This window comes from Herpailurus yagouaroundi, unplaced genomic scaffold (assembly GCF_014898765.1).
Source record: "Herpailurus yagouaroundi ecotype Mexico unplaced genomic scaffold, PumYag 190, whole genome shotgun sequence".
NCBI lineage: Eukaryota > Metazoa > Chordata > Mammalia > Carnivora > Felidae > Herpailurus > Herpailurus yagouaroundi.
The window spans coordinates 14,176,011-14,198,220 of NW_024412421.1; the positions used below are offsets into that span (position 1 = coordinate 14,176,011).

At 36.1% G+C, this 22,210-nt stretch overlaps 1 protein-coding gene across 7 annotated transcripts in view; it reads right to left on the reverse strand.

The window, feature by feature from the left end:
* Window positions 1–2,691: 2,691 nt before the first annotated feature.
* LOC121045392 (cadherin-8) overlaps window positions 2,692–22,210 on the reverse strand; it is a 367,139-nt gene continuing 347,620 nt past the window's right edge. For all 7 annotated transcript variants that reach the window (XM_040498191.1, XM_040498196.1, XM_040498192.1 and 4 more), the window contains 2 exons: window positions 6,194–6,445; window positions 2,692–4,783 (listed from right to left, as the gene is read on the reverse strand). In XM_040498191.1, the coding sequence (XP_040354125.1) occupies window positions 4,290–4,783; window positions 6,194–6,445 (746 nt within the window). In that variant the 3' untranslated portion in view covers window positions 2,692–4,289. The remainder of the gene's footprint in view (window positions 4,784–6,193; window positions 6,446–22,210) is intronic.

A 22,210-nucleotide genomic window follows, 5' to 3' on the forward strand; every position in this document is an offset into this window, starting at 1 on the left:
ACCCCAATAACTTAATTTGGCATATGTGTATATATCTATGTATGTGGACATATATATATGTATGTGTGTGTATATATATGTATATGTGTATGTATGTGTGTGTATGTATATATATATATATATATATATATATATAGTTTTCCATGTTGATATTCATGTTTAAATTGTGCATTTATATAGCTTTTATAGTGATGCCCACAGTTACCTTATCTTTTTGACTGACAATGATGTGATTTCAGTCATGCTCAGCCTTTCCAACAGTGCCAGTGATGGGATTTTTTGAAATCTTATTACTGGTTGCACTGTCCTGATCTCAGATGGAACTTTCAATCAAAAAGGCAATCAGAATGTTATATATTCGTGAGATTCCCTGCAAAGCCAGTGATCGCATAATATAACTTGTTGGAAGGGCCTACTTGCCCCTGGTCCTTATGTGGCTATAAAGAGTAATTGGTTACTTAGCTCCCAGCACCCGCTTTTCCTTCTCCAAAATACAGCACAGCCCAGAAGAGTCTCAGTATGGAATTTGGCTGCTCCTAGGTTGTTTCCACATCTCATGCAGAGACTTGTCTCACTTTAAGCATCTGATTAAGGAAACTCTCCCAAAACACATGTGACTCTTTTTAAGCATCCTGCTTTCACTGGTGATGCCCCTAGATCCAAGTTTTATTTTCCATACATACAAACACCCGCACATTTTCCCAAAGCATTTTCACTGTCAAGTTTATATTTCAGAAATCACAATTCTGTGCGGCAATGTTAATACTTGCATATAATTTCTAGCATATTTTAATCATCCTATTATAAACTATTCTTAATCTTATAACTGTATCATAAAATATTATTGGAAGGTTGTGTTCTGAATACTCTGTGGTAACCATGCATGGATGTTTAAGAGACATTTTTGTAATATGATTTGCTGAAATAGTAGACAGGGTTGGGGCTGAACTGTTTCCAGGTGGTGTCCAGTCACCCAAGAATGTATCAGTTTTCCCAGACAGGAACTTGAATTGTGAGGTGGGCAGAGGGAAATAATTTTGTCTCACCTGACTCCCACTTATTAGTCATTTGCTGTTAGGCAGAGAAACCTTGTGCAGGAATGAGTTTTAAGAATGGAAAACAACTAATGCTTAGGACACAATAAAAACCTACAGTCACATTAAAATGCCTGTGAACTGAATCAGCATTTTATTTGAAAACTAACCACACATGTATATGTAAGACATATGTATTACTGCAACAGAAAACAATGCAGAAGTAAAAATACTCATTCTGATAAAATTCAAAAAGTGTATTATTTAAAGAGTTGAGCATGGAGTACTCAAAGTCTGAAAAAGGTTGGGAACCCCATCAACCTGTCTTGGTTGAGGAAGTCCTAACAAGTCTCTTGCTAAAATACAAAGTACTTAAGCTGAGTGGGGGGGGGGGGTGGGTGTTTCTCGGATCTTTATGTAGATTCAGGGTACCCTAAAAGTACCATTGAACATGGTGTTAATTACTTCATTCCATATTATAAAACTTTAAATGGACTTTGAAAACACAAAATGCTAGTAGGTGGTGGCAAAGTAAATCACCAAGAGGTTAAAACACTTTCATTCTCCCTTCCTGGTCAAAATAAATTTTGAGGTAAGATTTAGGGCACTAGTATGATAGACACCATCTCCTACCCTCCCCAAACCACCATATAAATATTACCCTATGGATTACCAAGACTGGAGGATATAGATTTTGTATTCCTGAAAAAGAGTGTAGTTTTTCCGTCAAACATGTTTGTATGTCAGTAATCTAAGGGCTTCACTGAGAAGTACATGAGAGATGCATCTGGTATACAAGAAATAAGTAAAAAGGTAATGATTTCACCTTGGTTTAGTCAGAATATTACCACTGGTTACTCTTGCAACTACTATTACTAATCTACATTCACTAAGTACTTGTCTTAGGTACTGTGCCAAGCTGTGGCATAAAGTCACTCTGGACCATTACTTTTACCTCAAGAAAAAGTGTCCAGTAGCCAGAGCGTAAAACATGAACTATTGTCAGGCAGCAGACACTCAATGAGTCAACTAAGTCCCTGGATAGTTGTAAATTCTAATATTCAAACATTTTATGTCTGTCACAGTGGAGGCAGTCTCCAGGATTTGATATCTTCAGTTTTCTAGCCAAAGTCCTGCTCTTCCAGGCAACCCCACGCCAGGGACTGAGATGGCAGGGGAAGTAGACCTCAACTACTTTTTCCCCAATGACAGACCCTTCATCAGGCAGTCTTTCACTCAGAACCCATTTGGCAGAAGTTGGTCAGGTCTGTATTGCAGTTTAGATCTTTTTTGCTAAATCCTGCATACTGATCACGTTCCTTCTAAAGGTTTTAGACCTGTACTCCTAGCTGAAATCTTTCCCTCCTTATTCTTGTTTCTTTTCTTTTTACTCTTAACTCTATTACAGCTTCTGCTGCCAGGAGGACCCAACAAGCACAGCTGGACTAGACTTTCTGTACACCATGTTCCTTTAATGTCCCTTTTGTTTGTGTTCATTGCCAGGTTATTTCTTTCCTCTGCTTTATAATAATGACTCTTAGAAATATAAGTGATCCTCGGGATGATTTAGTTGAACATTGTGGAACTCTAATTAGAGTTGATGTCTCTGTTAACAGATCTTCATCTGATTAGGGGAAAAAAAGTGATGACAACAAAGGTATTTATAAAAATATATTTCACAAAGTAGGAAACAATACAGGAGTTTCTCTGAATACAATACATGAAGTAAATAAACAATATTGCATTAAAGCAAAGTAGAAAATTAAAATGATCTGCGTGTAGTACTTGATTTTTATCATACATTTTCTACTCCTAAATGGCAGGATTGTGTTACAAATCGAATATGCTCACATCTTCTAGTGCTGTCCTTTTTTGGAGTCTACGACATTCTGTGCATCACCATGAAGATCAGAGAGAGAAGTGCTAAAAACAAAAGCAGTAAAATTATGTACAAACCACTTCCTGCTTTAAAACAGTGGGGGCAACTTGAAGCATGTTTACTGGGCAGGGCATTATGTAGGTATCTAAAAGTCTAGAGTTTAAATAGTCACATGAATCAATATGCTTTCAGATGTTTGTGCTTGTAGTAAAAACACCAAATACTAGGATTATGAACAAAATAGAAAACAGTCCAAAAGTTTCTCTGGGAAAATGCTGCTCCTGCCATCACCAGCCACAATAACGCTTTCTACTCTAAAGAGACTCTTAGCTCCCCTTTTGATAATATTGCCTGCCATACTCATCTCATCAAAATGTACATGTATTAAACATTCATTGTGTGTATATATATATATATTTATATAAAACAATCTAAAGGATTATTAATGGATATAATTTAGTTTTTTTTCCATATAGTCCCTTAATCTATATAGATTACCAACCTTAATAAATAAAAGCATTAATGGACATCAATAAAATATTTATTTCGAGGATTAAACAAATAAATTCACGCGCTAGCAATAAAACCATCTGTCTCATATGTAGTCCGCTGTGTGATACGGTTTATCTTTCTGTCCTTGTGGAAGAAGATGAAGTGGAGGGAACGAGTAATCCTGCTTCCAGAAAACAAGCCTGTTTGAATGGGATTTCTCTCCTCCCACCACTGAGTTGGCAATCCCCACCTGGGAATGGATTACGAACATGTGAATATTTTAAGGCTCGACACAATATTTAAAGATGCTATTCAGTCTCTGATGAGTGGGGCCAACAGTTATGTACAATGTGCGGTCACCGTACCGTATAATCTAGGAGGCCTCCCAAAACTCCAGAAAGTCATAACGTACAGCAGACCAAGTATTGCTTTATCATTTGTGGCGGAATCCTTATTGGTGAAGGGGAAAAAACCATTTGCATTTATAAAAATCCTTGCAGAAGACACATATCAGCAGCACATTTCTTGCAGGTCCATTTTTCTAAGAAAGCACCTTTTAATTTTGATTTTTTCCTCTTTTTAACCATCTCTCTAAGGATTAGCCAGGATCCCAATCTTTGTCTGTGGTGGCTAAGTAAATATCAAATATCCAAAGACTTCTAGAGACTCCACATACTTTAATTCACACTCCACAAGATTTATAACCTCCTAACATATGCTTTTTATTATTAATTTTTGGTTCAACATTGAAATGTAGTTGAGTTTATAGATGATTGGTGCTAAACTTGCCTCTAAAACAAATAGCCACATTGGTTGTATCTAAGGGGTGTGACCCTAGAATATTACAGAATGCTCAGTTCCACTGATTAATTCATAATCCACTGTCAAGTTTCTTTGTCACTTTCACCAACAGAGTAGAGTTCTCCCAGTCTCTTAAAGCGGGGACCCCAGTCACTGAGGTAGTCAAAATTCTGGTCTGAGTCTGAGGTGCTGGACTCCAGGGAGCTGAGGGACCCAGCCACAGACCCTCGGCCTTCATAGCCATAAATCTGAATGGAGTCATATGGCGGGGCAGTTGGGTCATTATCTGCCTCGTGTAGCCGCACATTTATGAATTCATCAACATCAACACCATTCGGAACAGGAGCAAGCCCTTGCCTTGGCATGAACTGCAAATCTGGTTTAATATCCTTACGAGGTAAAAATCCATTAATTCCATCTGGGTTTTGTAAAGTTGCAATATCAAAAGCCTCTGTGTCTTCCTCTCCTCCTCCCTCATCATCATAGCGAATGATGTTTTCTCGTACGTCTTCATCATCTTTAATAATTAATGGCTCATTTTTATGTCGCCGCAGAGTTACAAACAGCACCACAATTACTGTAGGAAAAATGTGAAATAACAATTAGCTCAATTTGCAAATAATTTCACAAGCAACATATCATGTATGTTACGAGAGAGTGGCGTTGTGTAGAAACTTGCCAGCATATAGCCTTAATACAATTCACTTGGGAATTAAATTAAACACCTTTCTGAAAGATGGGTTATTGAATTCTGAGTGAGTATTATTCCAGGTTGCTTCTGTTTATTAAGTGGTGATGAAGTTGGGTTAAAAGAATTAATTTGCATCTATCCATGGTGAAAGCTGCATGTAAGACTGTTATGAGCTCTAGAATAAATGGCACAAAATAGAAAACAGCAAACATAAAAATAATTAACTTGCTGTGGCTCTTGGGCAAGTTATTTAATATCCTTTGATTCCATGTCCTTCTTCAATAAAGAAAAAGTAGCAGAGTAAATCATATCTAGAATATCTTGTGTTTTATCAGCTCTTCAAGACTCTCTCCAATCAAATAATGTTCACTCACAGATGAAGTGATATATCAAGATGAATGTCAAATTGGCATACGCAATTTCTTGCCTTATAAGGAAGCTGGGGCTTCTCCATCTGGGAAGGTACGCCTAAAGGTAGGCAAAAGGAAAGGAATACATCCCAACAGGCAAAGCCAGCCAAACCAAACTAGGGTTCACAGGGTAAAATATGTCTAGAAATGTTAATCCAGGCAGTGGGTGAATAGAACGGATGTGACTGGAAAGGTAGTAACTGCCATATCCTTTACTTAAGGACAGGATAAGACATAATTTTCTTCTTATATATCTTTCTAGTCTCTAATGTTGTTTTTATAATTAGAAATTTTTAATGGAAAAGTTACCAAAAAAAAAAACCTTTCCTTCATTTTCAGTCTTCATTTTAAGTTGATTTTAATATCCAGAAAAATAGCTGAAGAACACAGTGTAATTTTGAAAAATATTTTTTTTTGTTGTTTGCTTGTTTGTTATCTTTTAGTCTGACCAAACTGTGTGTTTGGATGAACTCAGCAATGCAATGTATACATCGTTTAGAGAAAAGAGTATTATGGACACATGAGAGCCTCCCATTACAGTAAACTGGTGTACATCAGATCTGCAGGCCTTCTTATATGGTAGATGCTGTTGTAACCACATAAAGGTCTGTCCCCACTTCCACCACCATTAGAATTAGTTTGTCTTTTCACTGGTAATGGGATTGAAAAAGGCACTGAATTGTCCTCTCCAATTGGACCTTGGCTATCGTGGCACTTTTCTTCCTTCACCCCTACTTGGTAACTTCAAAGCTTGGAGAAGTGCAAGAAAGTTCCTTTTCCCCAGAAGAATGCTGATACCTGACTGGGGTTCGGGTTTGCTGTCCTTATTTAAGTCATTTATGAACCAGAAAAATGGTGACCATTAAGCTGTGAAGGAAATACGTACCTAGCAGCAAAATGATGCATGCTAATATAGCAATTAAGGCGCCCATACTGAGTCCAATCGGAAGGACATAAGCTTCAACATTACAAGACTGGACAACACCATCACTGCTACAGCCACAGACCCGGATGGTCAGGGTGCTGGTGCTGCTCAGAGGAGGATTCCCACTATCACTGATTATGATTGGTAAAAGATAGACTTCTTGCTTCTGGCGGTTGAATCCGTTATGCTTTGCCAAAATGCTGAGGGAATTATCTGGAAAAAGTGAAAATTACAATAGTTTGCATCATTTCCAAATGGCTGCCCAAACAACACTTGTTTTTCTAGTTCACAAATCTTCTGCAAAACTCAAGACAATCCCAACTGCACTAGACCAGTTAGATTCTTTCCCCCTCCCCCCTCCCTACCTCCCCAATTGACATGGACCAAAACATCCATGCCCTGCAAATTTAATAAATGGGCCCCCACCATGAATTAATGAAATTTTACCATCACTTTGTAAATGCAAAATATTTCTTTTATAAAAATAATCTTCAAGTGTCCTTTCAGAAGACACAAATTAACCCATGATTCCAGAAATAAGTTTATTTTTTCCCTCATTTATCCTGATAATGCAAAATTGACTGAACAGAATTGGACCACATTTGAAAGGCATGTTTGAGAAATTCTGCTTTGAAAGATACACTATATGACGATATGGCATACAAAACAATGCACTCTGTTGTCTCCCACAGGTATCTAAAAAGAGTCATTCACGCCCCTGAGCATTTAAACTAACAAAAGTCCCATTTACTGCCAATTGGAGGAGATACGCCACATATATTAAAATTCTGTAGAGAAGACCTATAGTGGTTATGCAAAAAAGAATAAATGGAAAAGTCATTGGAGCAAATGCTCCATTTTACATGTATCAGTCGATTATATGGAGAGATATATTCGTTATCTAGAGCAACATTTCAAGACAATTAAGACGTACTGAAGGGTTCATTTCAGTTCAGGGTAAAACTTGTCAGCGAAGAGTAATTGAACCCATGCTAGCCCTATGGTTCTCAAAATTTCACCCCTCAAAATAAAACTTCGTAGTCATTCATGCCCAGCTCATGAAGTATAGTCATATTGTATATATTAATTATTGTTTTCTCCTTTTGATTAATGAAAGATATATATCTATTCAAAATGGGAACATATTTTCCTTTTTATATTCTACATGGAAGCAAATAAACAATTTCAGATAACGTGTATAATATTATTTGAGCAAAACGATTATTTCAGTTCAGATTTTTTTCACATATTGGCAAGTTTGTAGACCCTAGAATACCTGGCTACCTCATTGTTGCATAATAAGCAGGGATTCCAAACTATTGTTGTCCAATTCTTGGTCATTAATGTCCTTCTGGCTTCCAGAACACTCAAATACATGAACACATATTCTACTCAAATGACTTTAAATAAATGTGTTAGGGGCGCCTGGGTGGCGCAGTCGGTTAAGCATCCGACTTCAACCAGGTCACGATCTCACGGTCCGTGAGTTCGAGCCCCGCGTCGGGCTCTGGGCTGATGGCTCAGAGCCTGGAGCCTGTTTCCGATTCTGTGTCTCCCTCTCTCTCTGCCCCTCGCCCGTTCATGCTCTGTCTCTCTCTGTCCCAAAAATAAATAAACGTTGAAAAAAAAATTTAAATAAATAAATGTGTTAAATTTTCTGTACCATATAGTGCTATTCCAGAATTAAAAAAAAAAAAGATGGCGTTCCCCAAAATAGATGTATAAATTATATTTATTTTTGTTTTGTTTAATATATAAATGGATCTCTAATGCCTTGCTAGTAAGCAAATAGGAAAACACTCAAATTGAGTAACATTATTTTTTGTAAATTTCTTTTTGTTGTGCCTCATTAGTAGTTGAAGACTGAAAAGAGTTCTCTAATAGAGTTAAGTGGTGGTATACCAAATGATCCAGTTATCTTTATTTCCAAGACATGGAGGGAAATACCACTAAGCTAAAAAATGGGAGAACATTATCTCAAAACAGATACAGAATATATAGTTATGTTATATTTTCAGAAAATGTGTGACAAGTTGGAGTACAGTTAATTAGTGCAAGGAACATTTGTGGATGATTTCATATACCATAGTTCAAAACAGAAGATGGGAATTGTTCTTCAAGATGCAATTAATAAAATTACAATGAGACTTTTGCCTTTTTGTGGTTGACATTATTTATATGGGAAACTATTTTTGCATATTCTCTCTTTAAAACAATCTATACTGATAATTTAGAAACCGCAGCAGGAATATTGCTCAGTGTCGAAAAAAACTATGCTCTTTAATACGTATAAAAGCATTAGTGAGTCCACCACTAAACTTACAGTGTTTACTATTCCTTGCATTTGCATTTGTTATTCCCGTCCTAGATAATGAAAATTATTATCTGAGTAAAGGAAGTCTATGAGTCATTTTTGGCAAATTTTACCTGCTACCTCCAGGCAAGTCAATTCCTTATTTGCCTATTCATTTTTCTCCTTTAAAAAAAAAAACAACAACTATTTCTGATTGGTGTTTATATTTATTATGGATTTATTTTATTATGCCAAATGAAATTGTCATTATTGTACACTTAAAAAAAAAACAAGTATCAGTAGTTTCACACAGTTCAAATTCCTGCATTTGAAATACATTAAAAAAAATCTACATGTGGCAAATATCTTTTATGAAGTTGTGGTTAATTTCTTTAAGACTTATGGTGCCTTTTAATTTCATGAAAGTTTTAATTTAATATAGTCAGTTTTATCAATCTCTTTTAGGTTTGTGCTTCTAAACTGAGTTTTTAAAAGTAAATTATATGAAATATATTTATAATGCCATCTGTCACATTTAGGTGATTGTATGGAATTGTGTGTGTGTGTGTGTGTGTGTGTGTGTGTGTGTGTGTGTGTTTCTTTCTTTACTGGTAATTGATTTCCCCAAGGTTAATTATTGAGTAACTTATCCTTTACTCACTGCTCTTCAACTCTCAGTTTCTCACAAATCAAACTTTTGTGCACCCTCACTCTTTTAGGAGCTCTCTATTATGTTCCCAATGCTCTGTTTTTATAAATCTGCATCAGTAATACACTTTTATGTATGGAAACTTCATAATAAATCCTGATGTTTATTAGATTAATTTCCCTTTTATGTTCTTCTTTACGAGTATCATGGCTATTATTGTTCATTTGATAATCTCTGACAATTATAGAATCAGATTAGCAAATTGTATGAAAATCCCTATAAACTTTAGTAGAAATTATGTGAAAATATAAATCAACTTTGAGAGAATTGGCATCACCTTTACTGTCTTTAGTCTTCCATTTCAAGATCATAGTTTCCTTATTTTCTTTAATATATATCACTAAACATGTAATTTTTAACTTTTAGCTACAAGAGAATTTCACATCTTTTGTTAGATTTAATATTGGTACTGTATATCTTTTGTTGCCTTGGTAATATTATCAAACTGCAAAGTGATATTAATATTTTAAAAGTGCACTTTCTGATCATTGTTGCTAGTGTGTAAAGTGTAATTGTTTTATGCATTGATTTTAATTCTAGCAATCTTGTAAACTTTTCTTTATTTATAAAAGTAATATTCTCATCACAGAGTTCCACTTCAGCAAGACAATGATGTGAGGAGCTCCACAGAACTGTTCCCTAGTGAAAATGGTGATTATAAAAGGAAGACCGTTTAACATCTCTGGAAATGGTCCTGGAGGCAAGCAGCAAATGAAGAAACATTTATCCAGGACAATCTACCAAAGGTTGGTAAGAATGACGAGACTCATGTGTGAAGTAGAACCCACTTTCTCCCAGCTCTGTGAGATGGAAAATCCACTCTATACTGGTTCAGCCAAGAACATAGGGCTCCGTGTCCCCTCAGCTAAGACAGTTAAAGAACTGCCTTAGCAGGAGATACAGGGCGTGAGCAGTCTCATCCTACTATATTATTGAAACTAAATTTCAAGTGAGTGCAGCCAAAAAAGGGTTCCTTTCTTTCTCACATCCCTTGCTTGTGAGACAGAAACTCTCCCTGGGAAGGTTTCCCCTGGGGATATAGGGCCTCAGTTACCCTCGCCCTAGCCTATCAGGCACTGGTTACACACTGGGAAGGACAAGCCAAAAAACTTGAGGTTACTCCACATCCACTCCCCATCCCCACCCAGCACCAAGTGCTCATCATCTAAAACAGAGGCTTCATTCAGAGAAACACATCATAGTTTCCAACTCAACTCTGGAGACAGTGGCTTACAGTTTGGCCTCAGTGGAGACTCAGAGAACCTGAGACAGAGACTGGGGGAGCAACATGCCTGGGGAGAACACATCTGAAACAGTGACTTAGAGAAATATTCTAGGAGCCCAAACTTGATTGGCTTAATCTGTAGAGCAATCTTGCCCCCAATCTGAAAACAATACAGAAATCATCTGGCAGTTAGTGGAGTTTAACAATTGGAACATGGTCAGGGAAAGATACAGAGAACCCTGCCCAAATCACTGTCATTCTAGGGTGACTGTAGGCATATCCAAGGCTGGGATCCTTTGAGGTGAAATATCAGTGGTTTAAAATTGCAGATAGGAAATAGACTTAACAAAAACATTCTAGCCAGTCATTAAACAAATAAACAAGCAAAAACAGCAATATTAAGCTCTCAGTGTGTGTAGGGGGGTGTCAATATCCAAAACTACTATAATATCTAAAACGTCCAGTTTCCAACAAAAAATTACAAGATATACAAAGAAATAGGAAACCCATATAGCAAGGGGGAAAAAAAAAGGAGGCAAAAGAAACCATTCATGAAAGCAACCAGATATCAGATTAAACAGACTTCTAAGGGGGCGCCTGGGTGGCGCAGTCGGTTAAGGGTCCGACTTCAGCCAGGTCACGATCTCGCGGTCCGTGAGTTCGAGCCCCGCGTCGGGCTCTGGGCTGATGGCCCTGTTTCCGATTCTGTGTCTCCCTCTCTCTCTGCCCCTCCCCCGTTCATGCTCTGTCTCTCTCTGTCCCAAAAATAAATAAACATTGAAAAAAAAATTAAAAAATAAATAAATAAATAAATAAACAGACTTCTAAGAAGCCATTATAAAAGTGTTCAATAAACTAAACTGTGATTAAAGAAAGAAAGAAAGGTCTGATAATAATATCACATCAAATAATATAAATAGATAAATAGAAATTATTTTTAAAAATAACATTTAAAAAAGAACATGGAAATTCTGGAGTTAAGAAGCACAATAACTGAAATAAAATACTAATTAGGCTGACTAAAATGTAGATTTGAATTGGCAAAAGAAAGTGTTCATGTAGTTGAAGATAGATGCATAGGAAATATGCAAGCTGAAGAATAGAGAGGAAAAAAGAGAATAAAGAATAATGAACAGAGCCTCATAAAAATGTGGCTCCAAAATATGTGGATGAAAAATACCAGAAAAGAAGAAAAGAAAAGAAAAATAATAAAGCTGACAACTTCAAACAAGTTTGAAGACATTAACCTACACATTCAGAAACCTCAACAAACTCTAAGAAGACAAATGCAAAGAGTTTCACAGTGTATCTTGGTAAAAATACTCAAAGCCAAAGACAAGGAGAACAACTTGAAAGCAAGACAAAATTGACTCATCCCTTCCAAGGGACTCCAATAAGATTAACTGAATTTTTATAGAAATAATGGAGGCCACGGGGTGCCTGGGTGGCTCAGTTGACCGAGTGGTCGACTTCAGCTCAGGTCATGATCTAGCGGTCCGTGAGTTTGAGCCCCACATTGGGCTCTGTGCTGGCAGCTCGGAGTCTGGGGCCTGCTTCGGATTCTGTGTCTCCCTCTCTTTCTGCTCCTCCCCTGCTTGTGCTCTCTCTCTCTCTCAAAAATAAATAAATGTTGGGGCGCCTGGGTGGCTCAGTCTGTTAAGCGTCCGACTTCGGCTCAGGTCGTGATCTTGCGGTGCGTGAGTTCGAGCCCCGCATCGGGCTCTGTGCTGACAGCTCAGAGCCTGGAGCCTGTTTCGGATTCTGTGTCTTCCTCTCTCTGACCCTCCCCCATTCATGCTCTGTCTCTCTCTGTCTCAAAAATAAATAAACGTTAAAAAAAAATAAATGTTAAAAATTTTTTAAAAAAGAAAAGAGAAGAAATAATGGAGGCCAGAAGGACATGAGATAGCATTTTCAAAGTGTTTAGAGCAAACACTTTCAACCAAGGATCATATATTCAGCAAAGCCTTCTTTCCAAAACAAACAAAAAAAATATGAAGTAGAAGCTTGGAAAGTAAACATCAAGCTGAGGAAATTCATCAGCAGCAGACATGCCTTGTAAGAAATAACAAAGGAACTCTTTCAGACTGAAAGCTAATAACCTCAGATGGTAATTCAAATTCACATTTAAAAAAAAAAAGAAAAGAGGACCAGAAAAAGTAATTATGTCATCATGAAAGATGGAATACACAATTTTCTCCTTTTTTCTTCACTGTTTTATAAAGCAATTGTATAAAACAGTAAGTACATAATATATTGTTGGCATGTAATATCTAGAAATTCAAAAGTAATAGTTGGATATTCCAGTATCCCACTTTTAATAATGGATAAAACAAGTAGGCAGAAATAAACAAGGAAACAGAAGATGTGAAAAACAGTATAAATCAATGATATCTAAGTGATATCTATAGAACACTCCACTCAACAACAGTAGAATAAATACTCTTCTCAAGTACACATTGAACATTCTGCAGTGTAGACAATATGTGAGGGTGTAAAATAAACTTGAGTAAAATTTAAAAAGATAATAATGCAAAATTTGTTTTCTGACTATAATGGAATGAAGAAACATATGAATAATTAAAATTTGGGAAACTAACAAATCTGTGGAAATTAATGCATTATTCAATAATCATTGGGTCAAAGGCAAGGTCAAAAGGGAGATTGGAAAATATTGTGACACAATGCAAATGAAAATACAGCATATCAAAATGTAAGGGATGCAGCTAAAGCAATGTTTAGAGGGAAAGTTATAGTTTTAAATGCCTACGTTATTAGTTTTTTTCTTATTGTACTATACTAGCTAGACCTTCTAACAGAATTTTGAGCATAAGAAGTTATGGTGATACCTGTACCTTGTTCTTGATACTAAAAAAGAGAAAATAGGTTTTGACTTTCAACATTAAAATGACTAATTTTATTGGAAGGCAGTTTTTGTTCAAGTTTGTTTACTTGTACTCTTTTTTCCTCCTTAATTTTTCTTTCTTTTTTGTTCTCTTTGCAATGATGCAAAGGGAAAAGGCAGCCATATAAAAGACAGCTGTTCAATACCTCTAAAGTTGGATTCAATTGGGTTACTGTATTATTTAAAAACTTTTTTTTCATACCTTTTTGTTTTAATGCATTTCCAATTTCTATCATGTTGCCTTTGCATCATAATCTATTCCACCCTCATGGCTTCTGCTCCTGGGTTTTGTATTTATTGCATTTACTTTTTTTTCCCCTTGGAGCAAAGAGAAGAACATATCCTGGTGACTTACTAGAGAAAATACATTTTCTAAAACTGAAAAAATTATGAGAAAAAAAGAGTGGTCACTGAAAGCCCATCAACATATATGTCATGATTTATTTTTAAATTTAAATCTTTTGAAATTGAGTATAAAATAACACAGTTTGAGAAAGGGAAGAAGGGTGTTTTGTCAAGATCTATTTAAGAAGAGGATGGAGCAAGAGAGTTTGGTATTCTCTAGGGAGGACTAATATCCAGGTGGAGAGCAATGTCCACTTGCTGTCCAATTCATGCATTTGTGTTACACTGAGATAGAAACATATCTCTTCAGCTTATCACCTGGTTGCCTGATACTCTTAATAGGTGAAATAGTCAAATATCAGTATTCCTTATTATTTCCATAAGTTAAAGATTTCTCCTATTTTCTCATCTTCCTGGAATATTTTGCTTATGAGCATTACACCAAGGAGGATGAATGATTCCATTTCAGAATCTTGCTTCATACTCTAAACCCATTCGTTTTTGCTTATGACTGAATTGTGAAAGAAAGATCTTGGTGGAAAGTTAAAGTGGACCAGTAACACCAGACATAGTTCTCAAAATTGACAATATTCCAAAAATAGTGGAATCGTTGGGTTTCTTACTCCTTGGCTGAGTAATACAAGGTCTACACCAAATAAATAGTAAAGTAGGGGACAGATAAGCAGTAGGGGTATATGCTTTCTTTTTTCAGACAGCACATTACATTTGCCATTATGTATGAGATTCCTTTCCGATTCTGATAACATATTCATTATAAATAAAAATATTTACTTATATGCTTAGTTTGTCATTTTTTCCTCGAGATATACCTATTAGTGCATTATTGGAGGTTGTTTGATGTTGTATCAAATACAGCCATCTTAAAATTAAAGTCTCAGAATTTTAATACAGTGGTGTTAACACTGAGAGACAAATAGATAATATTCAGTAAAGTGTGTGTATTATCTCAGTAAAGCCTAACCCCCTTGAGGGAGTCTAGCCTTAGTCATGGCTCTATTCCAAGCACAGGACTTGACACAGAGTCAAAAAACAACAACACCGGTGGGGTTGTTTTATCCACTTTTATTTGGAATGTTTCAGTTCTAAGGAAGTGATCAACTAACTGATATGATAGAAGCTTGCTAAGTCCGTTTAAAATTTCTGCTGCATATGAGAGTTTTTCTTCCTATGTGACTTACATGGTCGAGCCCCAGCCTCATCCTCCAGCTTCCTGTCCTACCACTCCTCTGTGTTCTAGCCATCCTGGCCTTTTCTGAGTCAAGGATCTTCTTTCCTTCGTGCTTTCATAACTGCTCTTTCTTCTACCTCATAATCTCTCTACCTTTCCTTAGCCCTCATTTGAATTAACATTTATGCATTCTTTATGTCTGTACTTAAATGTAATTTTGGGGGGGATAATTCCTTTACTAACCGTCCCCAGCCTTCCCAGAGAGACTATTTATGCAATCTAATAATATAATCTTTATATTTTTATCAAAGAACTTATTACAAAGAAATAATATAGTAATAGGGATGTGATCAATACAGGGGATGCCAAAATAAACTCAAAAACTTTTAAGTAATGAATAACCAATTTAAAATGCATGAGTACTCAGCAAATATTTGTTAAGTGAATGAATAATCATTAGCTGCATTTTATGAGTCTCACATTTATTTCCCTTCATGTTATTTTGTCATAGGGAATTATATGTGATTCAGAATAAGTCAGTGAGAAAGTTCAGTTTAGGCTGTTGGAAAGGATATATAGCCCAAGGTCCTAAATGGAAATTTAAGAGAAATATTCATGGTTTCTCAGTCTTACTCTGGGCATAACTAATACCATGTAACATGAACAATAAACTAAGGGTGCTTAGATTCGAATAGAGAAGACTGAGAGGAGAAGAATATTTGAAATACCATCTCAGATATCTAAAATATGCAAACTATCATCATGTTAAAGAGTGCACACCAGAATTCCCTTTTACTGAGCTGAAATTCGATAACTTAGTCCTGTATTCAGAGGGGGGCACATAATCGGAATTAGAATCTCCTGTAGCTGGTTTAGGAGGAATGTCTTCTTTGATTGTTAATATTCAGTCTTTATATCATTTAGAGTTGGCAATCAAGGGCCTTCTTTCATAGAACATTAATACTCTTAGAAGAAAAGTTTCTTTGTATAAATAAGTGATAGACTTATTTGCATTTGTGATAGACTAAATGTTTGTGCCTCTCCCCGCACCTGCAGTTGACATTTGTAAGCTCCAACCCCGTGTGGCTGTCTATGGAGATAGATCTTTTAAGGAAATTAATTAAGGGTAAATGAGGTCATAGGGTGGGGTCCTGGTCCTATAGAATTTGTGCCCTTATAAGAAGAGACACAAGAATGCTTCTCTTTCTCTACCCATGGGTCCACAAAGAAGAGGTCATGTGAACACAAAGAAACATGGTGGCCTCTTACAAGCAGCCAGGAGAAGAGGCTTCAGAATGAAACATACCTTGCCTGCCCCTTGATCTTAGACTTCCTAACCTCCCAAACTGTGAGAAACAAATGTTGTTTAAGCCACCAGTTTGCAGTGTTTGTTATAGCAGCCTGAGCAAACTAAAATCTTGTAGGCACTAATTATTTCTGTATACATACTCCATGAAATATCCAAATCTATCTAAAGAGATAGACTGTGTCTACCCGGATAATTCTTTAACTTTATTTGTGTAATTTTCCCACAGTCCTCACTAATTTCCTTCCTTCCATTTATTTTCTATGTATTTTTAATAGAAAAAGAAAGGTCATTATTCTTGTTATTATTTAAATATCCCATGTTCTTTCCACATTGTCCTTGTTTGTTCCCCCAGATAAAATAAGGCAGGCAAATTAAATTCTCTATTGTTTTACTGTCGTTCATCTATTATTGTTGCCCTGATGCAGAAATTTTACTTTCCCCAAGTCCCATTTATTTGAAATCATGGAGCTATGGCTTTTGTTTATTGTTTTACATGCAAGCAAAAGCAACAAGGAGCCAGAGTTAATGAAGGCACTTGCCAGACAAATGTTTATGACAAAAGGAGTAGATGAAGAGAAGATCACTGGCGTTCTCTCTTTTTGAAAAAATATCTCCTGGCATTTGACTTGCAAATTTATTTCACATTTTCTCGGTCAAGTAAAATGGAATAAAAATGGCAAGGAGGTCAAAACAAAGGGAAAATGGCACTCTGTTCAGTAGGTATGGACAAGAGATTTAATTAAGTCCTTATTGTGTTGTGTCTGCTGTTTATTTCTAAGAGCCTAGCAAAGCAATAGAGATATCAAATCTATTAGCTTTTAGCAAATTAGATATAAATATATGTATATACAGTACCTAATATTTGGGAATATGGAGTGAAGATCATACCATTTATATTTCATTTATACATTTTTACTCTAAACACTAAGTCTTGTTGGAAACAATCAGGCTGTAATGAATTAATAAAAACTAAGACTCTGTGAAGCCAATCTCCTCTAGTACCATTATAACTTCCTACATAATTCATTGAAAGTGTACCAACATACTAAATCTGCAACAAGCAACTGGATATTCTGAGCTACCTAATTAGATCATTTGTTACTTGTTTCCTTTTTTTTTCCTCATTAGGTTGTCCACAATACCACCTGATGTCAATAATATCAATGTTTGTCAAGCATTAACTCATTATCAAATTTCCAAATATTTAATAATAAAGTATATCTAGCCATAAAGTAATGATCAATGTTTATTCTGCCTTTAGAAAAAAAACATCATTGTGAATTCTTTTGGAAGTTCCTAGACTAACACCAAATAATGTTTAGTCAAAAATTTGCAAGTACACATTAAATGAATTAACACTTTTTTAACAGAAAAACTCTGCTATAAGCATGCAATACTACAGTTCTATAAATATCTGCATTGTTTTCATTTTGCGGAGGAAATATACAGAAGCTCCGCTGTGCTTAGGACTCAGCAAGTAGCCTGTGAAAGTTAAACATCTTCTAAAATTCCCTAAGAAGCTACATAAACTATTCTTAAATTGTTAATATAAAAGCAAAAAATTAGATTATATGAAGTTGGTGTAGAATATAGTGGTATGAATGGTGATGTCCAAAAAGACATATCCAAGTCCTTTTTTTTTTGGAAATCTGTGAATGTTACCTTCCTTGGAAAAGAGTGTTTGCATATGTAATTAAATTAAGTGTTTGGAGATGAGTTCATCTGGGGCTGAACTGGTGGGTACTACATTCAAAACATGTATCCTTGTGAGAGTGTGGCAGAGGTAGATTGGACACAGAGTAAAGGAAGAAGTAATGTGACCACAGAGGCAGACATTGGTATGATGTAACCATCAAGCCATGGAATGTCTACAGCCAACAGAGAAGCTGGAAGACAAAAAGGATGAATTTTCCTCCAGAATCTCTGGAGAGGAGTATGGCCCTATAAGCAAATTGATTTTGGATTTCTGGCCTCCAGAACTCTGAGATAATATATCTCTGGTTATTTTAAGCCCCTCAGTTTGTAGTAATTTGTTCTGGGATCCCTAATAAACTAAGTTAATCAGTGAATCTGATTAAATGTGATTTACAGAGTCAGGGAAGGGCATACTTATTCCCATTTTACATATGAGGAATGGAGTTTTTGACAGACAGTGACTTGCTCAAGGTTTCTCAGCTGGTAGCTAAGAATTACAACTAAATCCAATGCATTTTCTACACTTTCTGTCATCTTAACAAAAGTCATGTCAGAAAACAAGGGAAAATGAGCTCTAAGAAGGTTAAATTAAAGCTTAAGGATAAGATACAAAACAGAAAGTGTGTGGAGGGAGGTTTTTCCATTCTATGACACCTTTATCATGAACAAGGAAAAACTAAATGGTCATTGCCACTGTAGATGATAATTCAGTATTTTAGAAGGATCAAAAGGTATTCAGTACAGTACTCCATAGATCTAAATCCCATATCCTGAGAGTCTGCCTAACATAGCACAACATATCATAGCATAACATAACCATGAATTAATTATCAAGAAGTGATTATTTTTGGTGCCAGAGAGAAACACAAGTATTACAGGTACAAATTCTATGCTAGATACAATCATATTGCCCAAGGTCTTCTGAGTTTGATTATTTTTTCCCTGTATTTCATTTGCATACTTGCTCTTACACAAAATGTTCCATGAACCTTATGCAGATCACTTAATGCTTAGATGAAAAAATTTATCTTACTCCAGGCACTGGGGAATGAGGGATGAAGACTAATATGACCTTCATTTTATTTCAGGAATACCTGTATTAACTAACCCCAGAAAGTGAAAACTATACCAACAGTCAGTTTCTGTTTGAATGGAAATTTTAAACCTTTTATAAATATCAACATGTATGAGAAAGAGTATTTTTACCTATTTATGTAGAAGTAAAAAAAAAACAACAACAACATTTTTTAGAGTGTGCAAGCTATTTAAATACAAACCAAACCAAACAAGGAAATACTAAGGATCTTATTGGAATTTCTTGTGAAAATTCCAGAAAATAACCTCATAGTCATTAAAAATCAAGACATTGGAAAGCTAGTGTTGTCAAGAGAGTGACTTTTCCACCACATCACTATTGATTGAGTAGACCTCTCTAAATATTTAAGAAACTGGGTGTCAGAGATTAATTCTTTTTGCACTGGAGCTGATTAATTCATTTTGCACTGGAGATGATAAATTTGTGCTTATTAACACACTTGATGTATAGGGTAGTTGGACCAGAGAGTAAGGCTGTTTTACAACAGCAGTTCCAGTGAGGTATACATTGCATATAACTTACTGAAATCATTAAATATAGTGAATGGAGAACTGAGGATATGAAAGAAAGGAATTACCAAAAGTAGTTTGTTATCTAGTTAACCTGCTTCCATTTGAAGGAGGTCAAGTATCCCTGCAAATCATCATTTTGTTAGATACCATCCTCTCCCTGAATGTTTTGAATTTGCACATATACAAATAAGACATAAGGTGAAAGCCACCAAAAATGGTACAAATGCACACTCCCTTGCTATCACCCATGTCTCTATCTTAACTTCTTTCAAATCTACACTGATACCTTCACTGCATTCTGCCCTCAGTTATTCAGTGCCTATTGTCAACAAGACATCACTGTCAGACGAAAGATCCTCTGCATACTTTCCCCTAGCATGCTGCAATATGGTCAGATACGATGGTTTTCTGTCTTGCAAAGTGAACGATCCTTGGATGCAGAGATACCATCTTCTTTAGTAAATGCAAATGCATCATTTCATTTGTCATGTGTGTCACTATATAGAAGTCTCCATGGCGAGATGTTAATCCTTGTTGAATGAGCAAATGGGTGGCCAGGTTAAGTGAGGATGTGATTACTGATCTCAAAGAACTTCTGACACAGAAGGGGAGAGAAAAATGGCATGTAACTAGCCAAAACATAGGCGAGTTGGTGGTCTATTCTCTAATTGTGACCTTTGTCCTGCCTTAGCTCTCATACCCTGTGGTCCACTATGCCATATGTACCTTGACTTAAAGTTCTATCATCATAGATACAGATGAAAAGAAGCCTTAAGGAAGGCGAGGCCTGTGGTCTGGTTTTAAAAACAGCTGGTTGTGAAATGGGGAAATACAGAGAATGGCATTCCATCTTTTCTGCTTCCCTGTTTTGTTCAATAGCATTCTGCCCTCAGCGTTTTCATCTAACCTCTGACAACAAGAAAACCACGGGCTCAAAATGGAGTCACTATATTAAAGCCCACAGTAGCAAATCAAGACTTGATACCTAAGCTAAATGCAGTTTCAGCTGCCCCCCTGCCCCACCACCTGCAAGGAATGTGACCTTCAACCAACCAACCTGGAGTTGTGTGGTCAGCACTAGGACACAGTCCATAATAAGAACCCTTATGTTGCCTTAGAATGTCCACCAGTGCATTCTTTGCTAATAATTTCCTTTTTTCTGGTCCTCTCTGACTTTAAAAAATTTTCTATACTGGACGTCATTGGTGCTCCTTTCTCTTTGCTACATGGGATGCTGTCTAATTCATTTATTCTTGAATAAAGTCAGTTGGAGCTTCAAATATCCTTAGTTGAATTTTCATTCTTTACCACCTCTTTATGAACTATTTGAATGTGATTCACTTACTTGATTTCAAATACCAGACAATATTTCTTTCTAAAATGTTACCCTACATCTCTTCTACTTACCTACTGACCATATGTACCTGAATGTTCAGTAGCACAAATTCAACCTTTCCAATAATGGAACTAATAATATTTCATCCATATTCTTCCCCATTTTTAAAAATCCCTTTCTTGGTTCCGTTCCTTGCATCATCTGTGTGGCTTTATGACTTTATACGTCTCTCCCCTTGCATCCAATAACCTCACTTCTTTCTTTTCATGTAAGAAACTTCTGTCCATACTTCAGTAACTAGCTGAAAATTTATTACTTTATTTATGAAGGAGGCTGTAGGAACAGCCTAGGGATTTGGGAGTATCTAATTCAGAGATGAGATGGAGATTGGATTATAAAGAAATGTAAAGTAAATATAGTGGTTTTAATTTTTCTCTTAAATATATGATAGTGAATACAGTGAATATGAGTTAGTCACTTTGTAACAAGTCTCAAAATACAAAACAGAACCTTGAGAAGTCCAAAATATTCCTAGCCCTACAAAACTAGAATGCAAGGAGAGAGACATATGTCAGCAATCTTATATTTATTATTACACTAATTAAAATAAAGTGTCCATTATATCCTAGGGTCTGATATACCTGGTCCATCTTGACATTCCAATCTTAAGCCCATTTAATTATCAACTTAAATCTGAGCAAATATTCACACAAACAGAAGCCAACTCTAAAATTCAGGCAGTAATCCAGATATAAATATTTGCATGTGTTAAAAATGCCTATTCTTGGATTTTACCCCAAATCAACTGAATAAGAATTTCCGGGGATAGGCCCTGGACATCTGCATTTCAAATAAATTTTGTTTGCATAAAAATCTCCTGGGATGCCTGAGAGCCATTCTACTCTATTCCATTTCTTCCCTTAGGTGTTTGCAGTGGTTAATGGCTTGGCCCAAACCCTTAGAGGCTCCACTGGGGAAGCTATTATGCTCTGGGTTCTGTAATCCAGCAGGGGTAGCAGCTGATAGCAATTTTCCTGCATAATTCCTTCTTTTCTGGGTTAGTGGTAAAATAACTGCTAAAAAAAGGAGGGAAAGATGCAAGAAAATGTGGCATCCTACAGCGAGCTGAAGTCCAGTGTTTGTCCTTGAATCACTTTAAAGTTTAATATGTTATATTAAAACAGCTTGGCTAAACATATATCTTTGGGCAGAAGTCTTAATATATAGTGAAGGCAAGAGTACGGAAGGCAGTTATGTAGATAAAATTATCATTCAAGCAGTGGTCACATTATCATTCCTCCCAGGTTGCTGAGAATGGCACGTGCTTTTGAATCTTAAAATCCACATCCTGTATAGTATTGGAA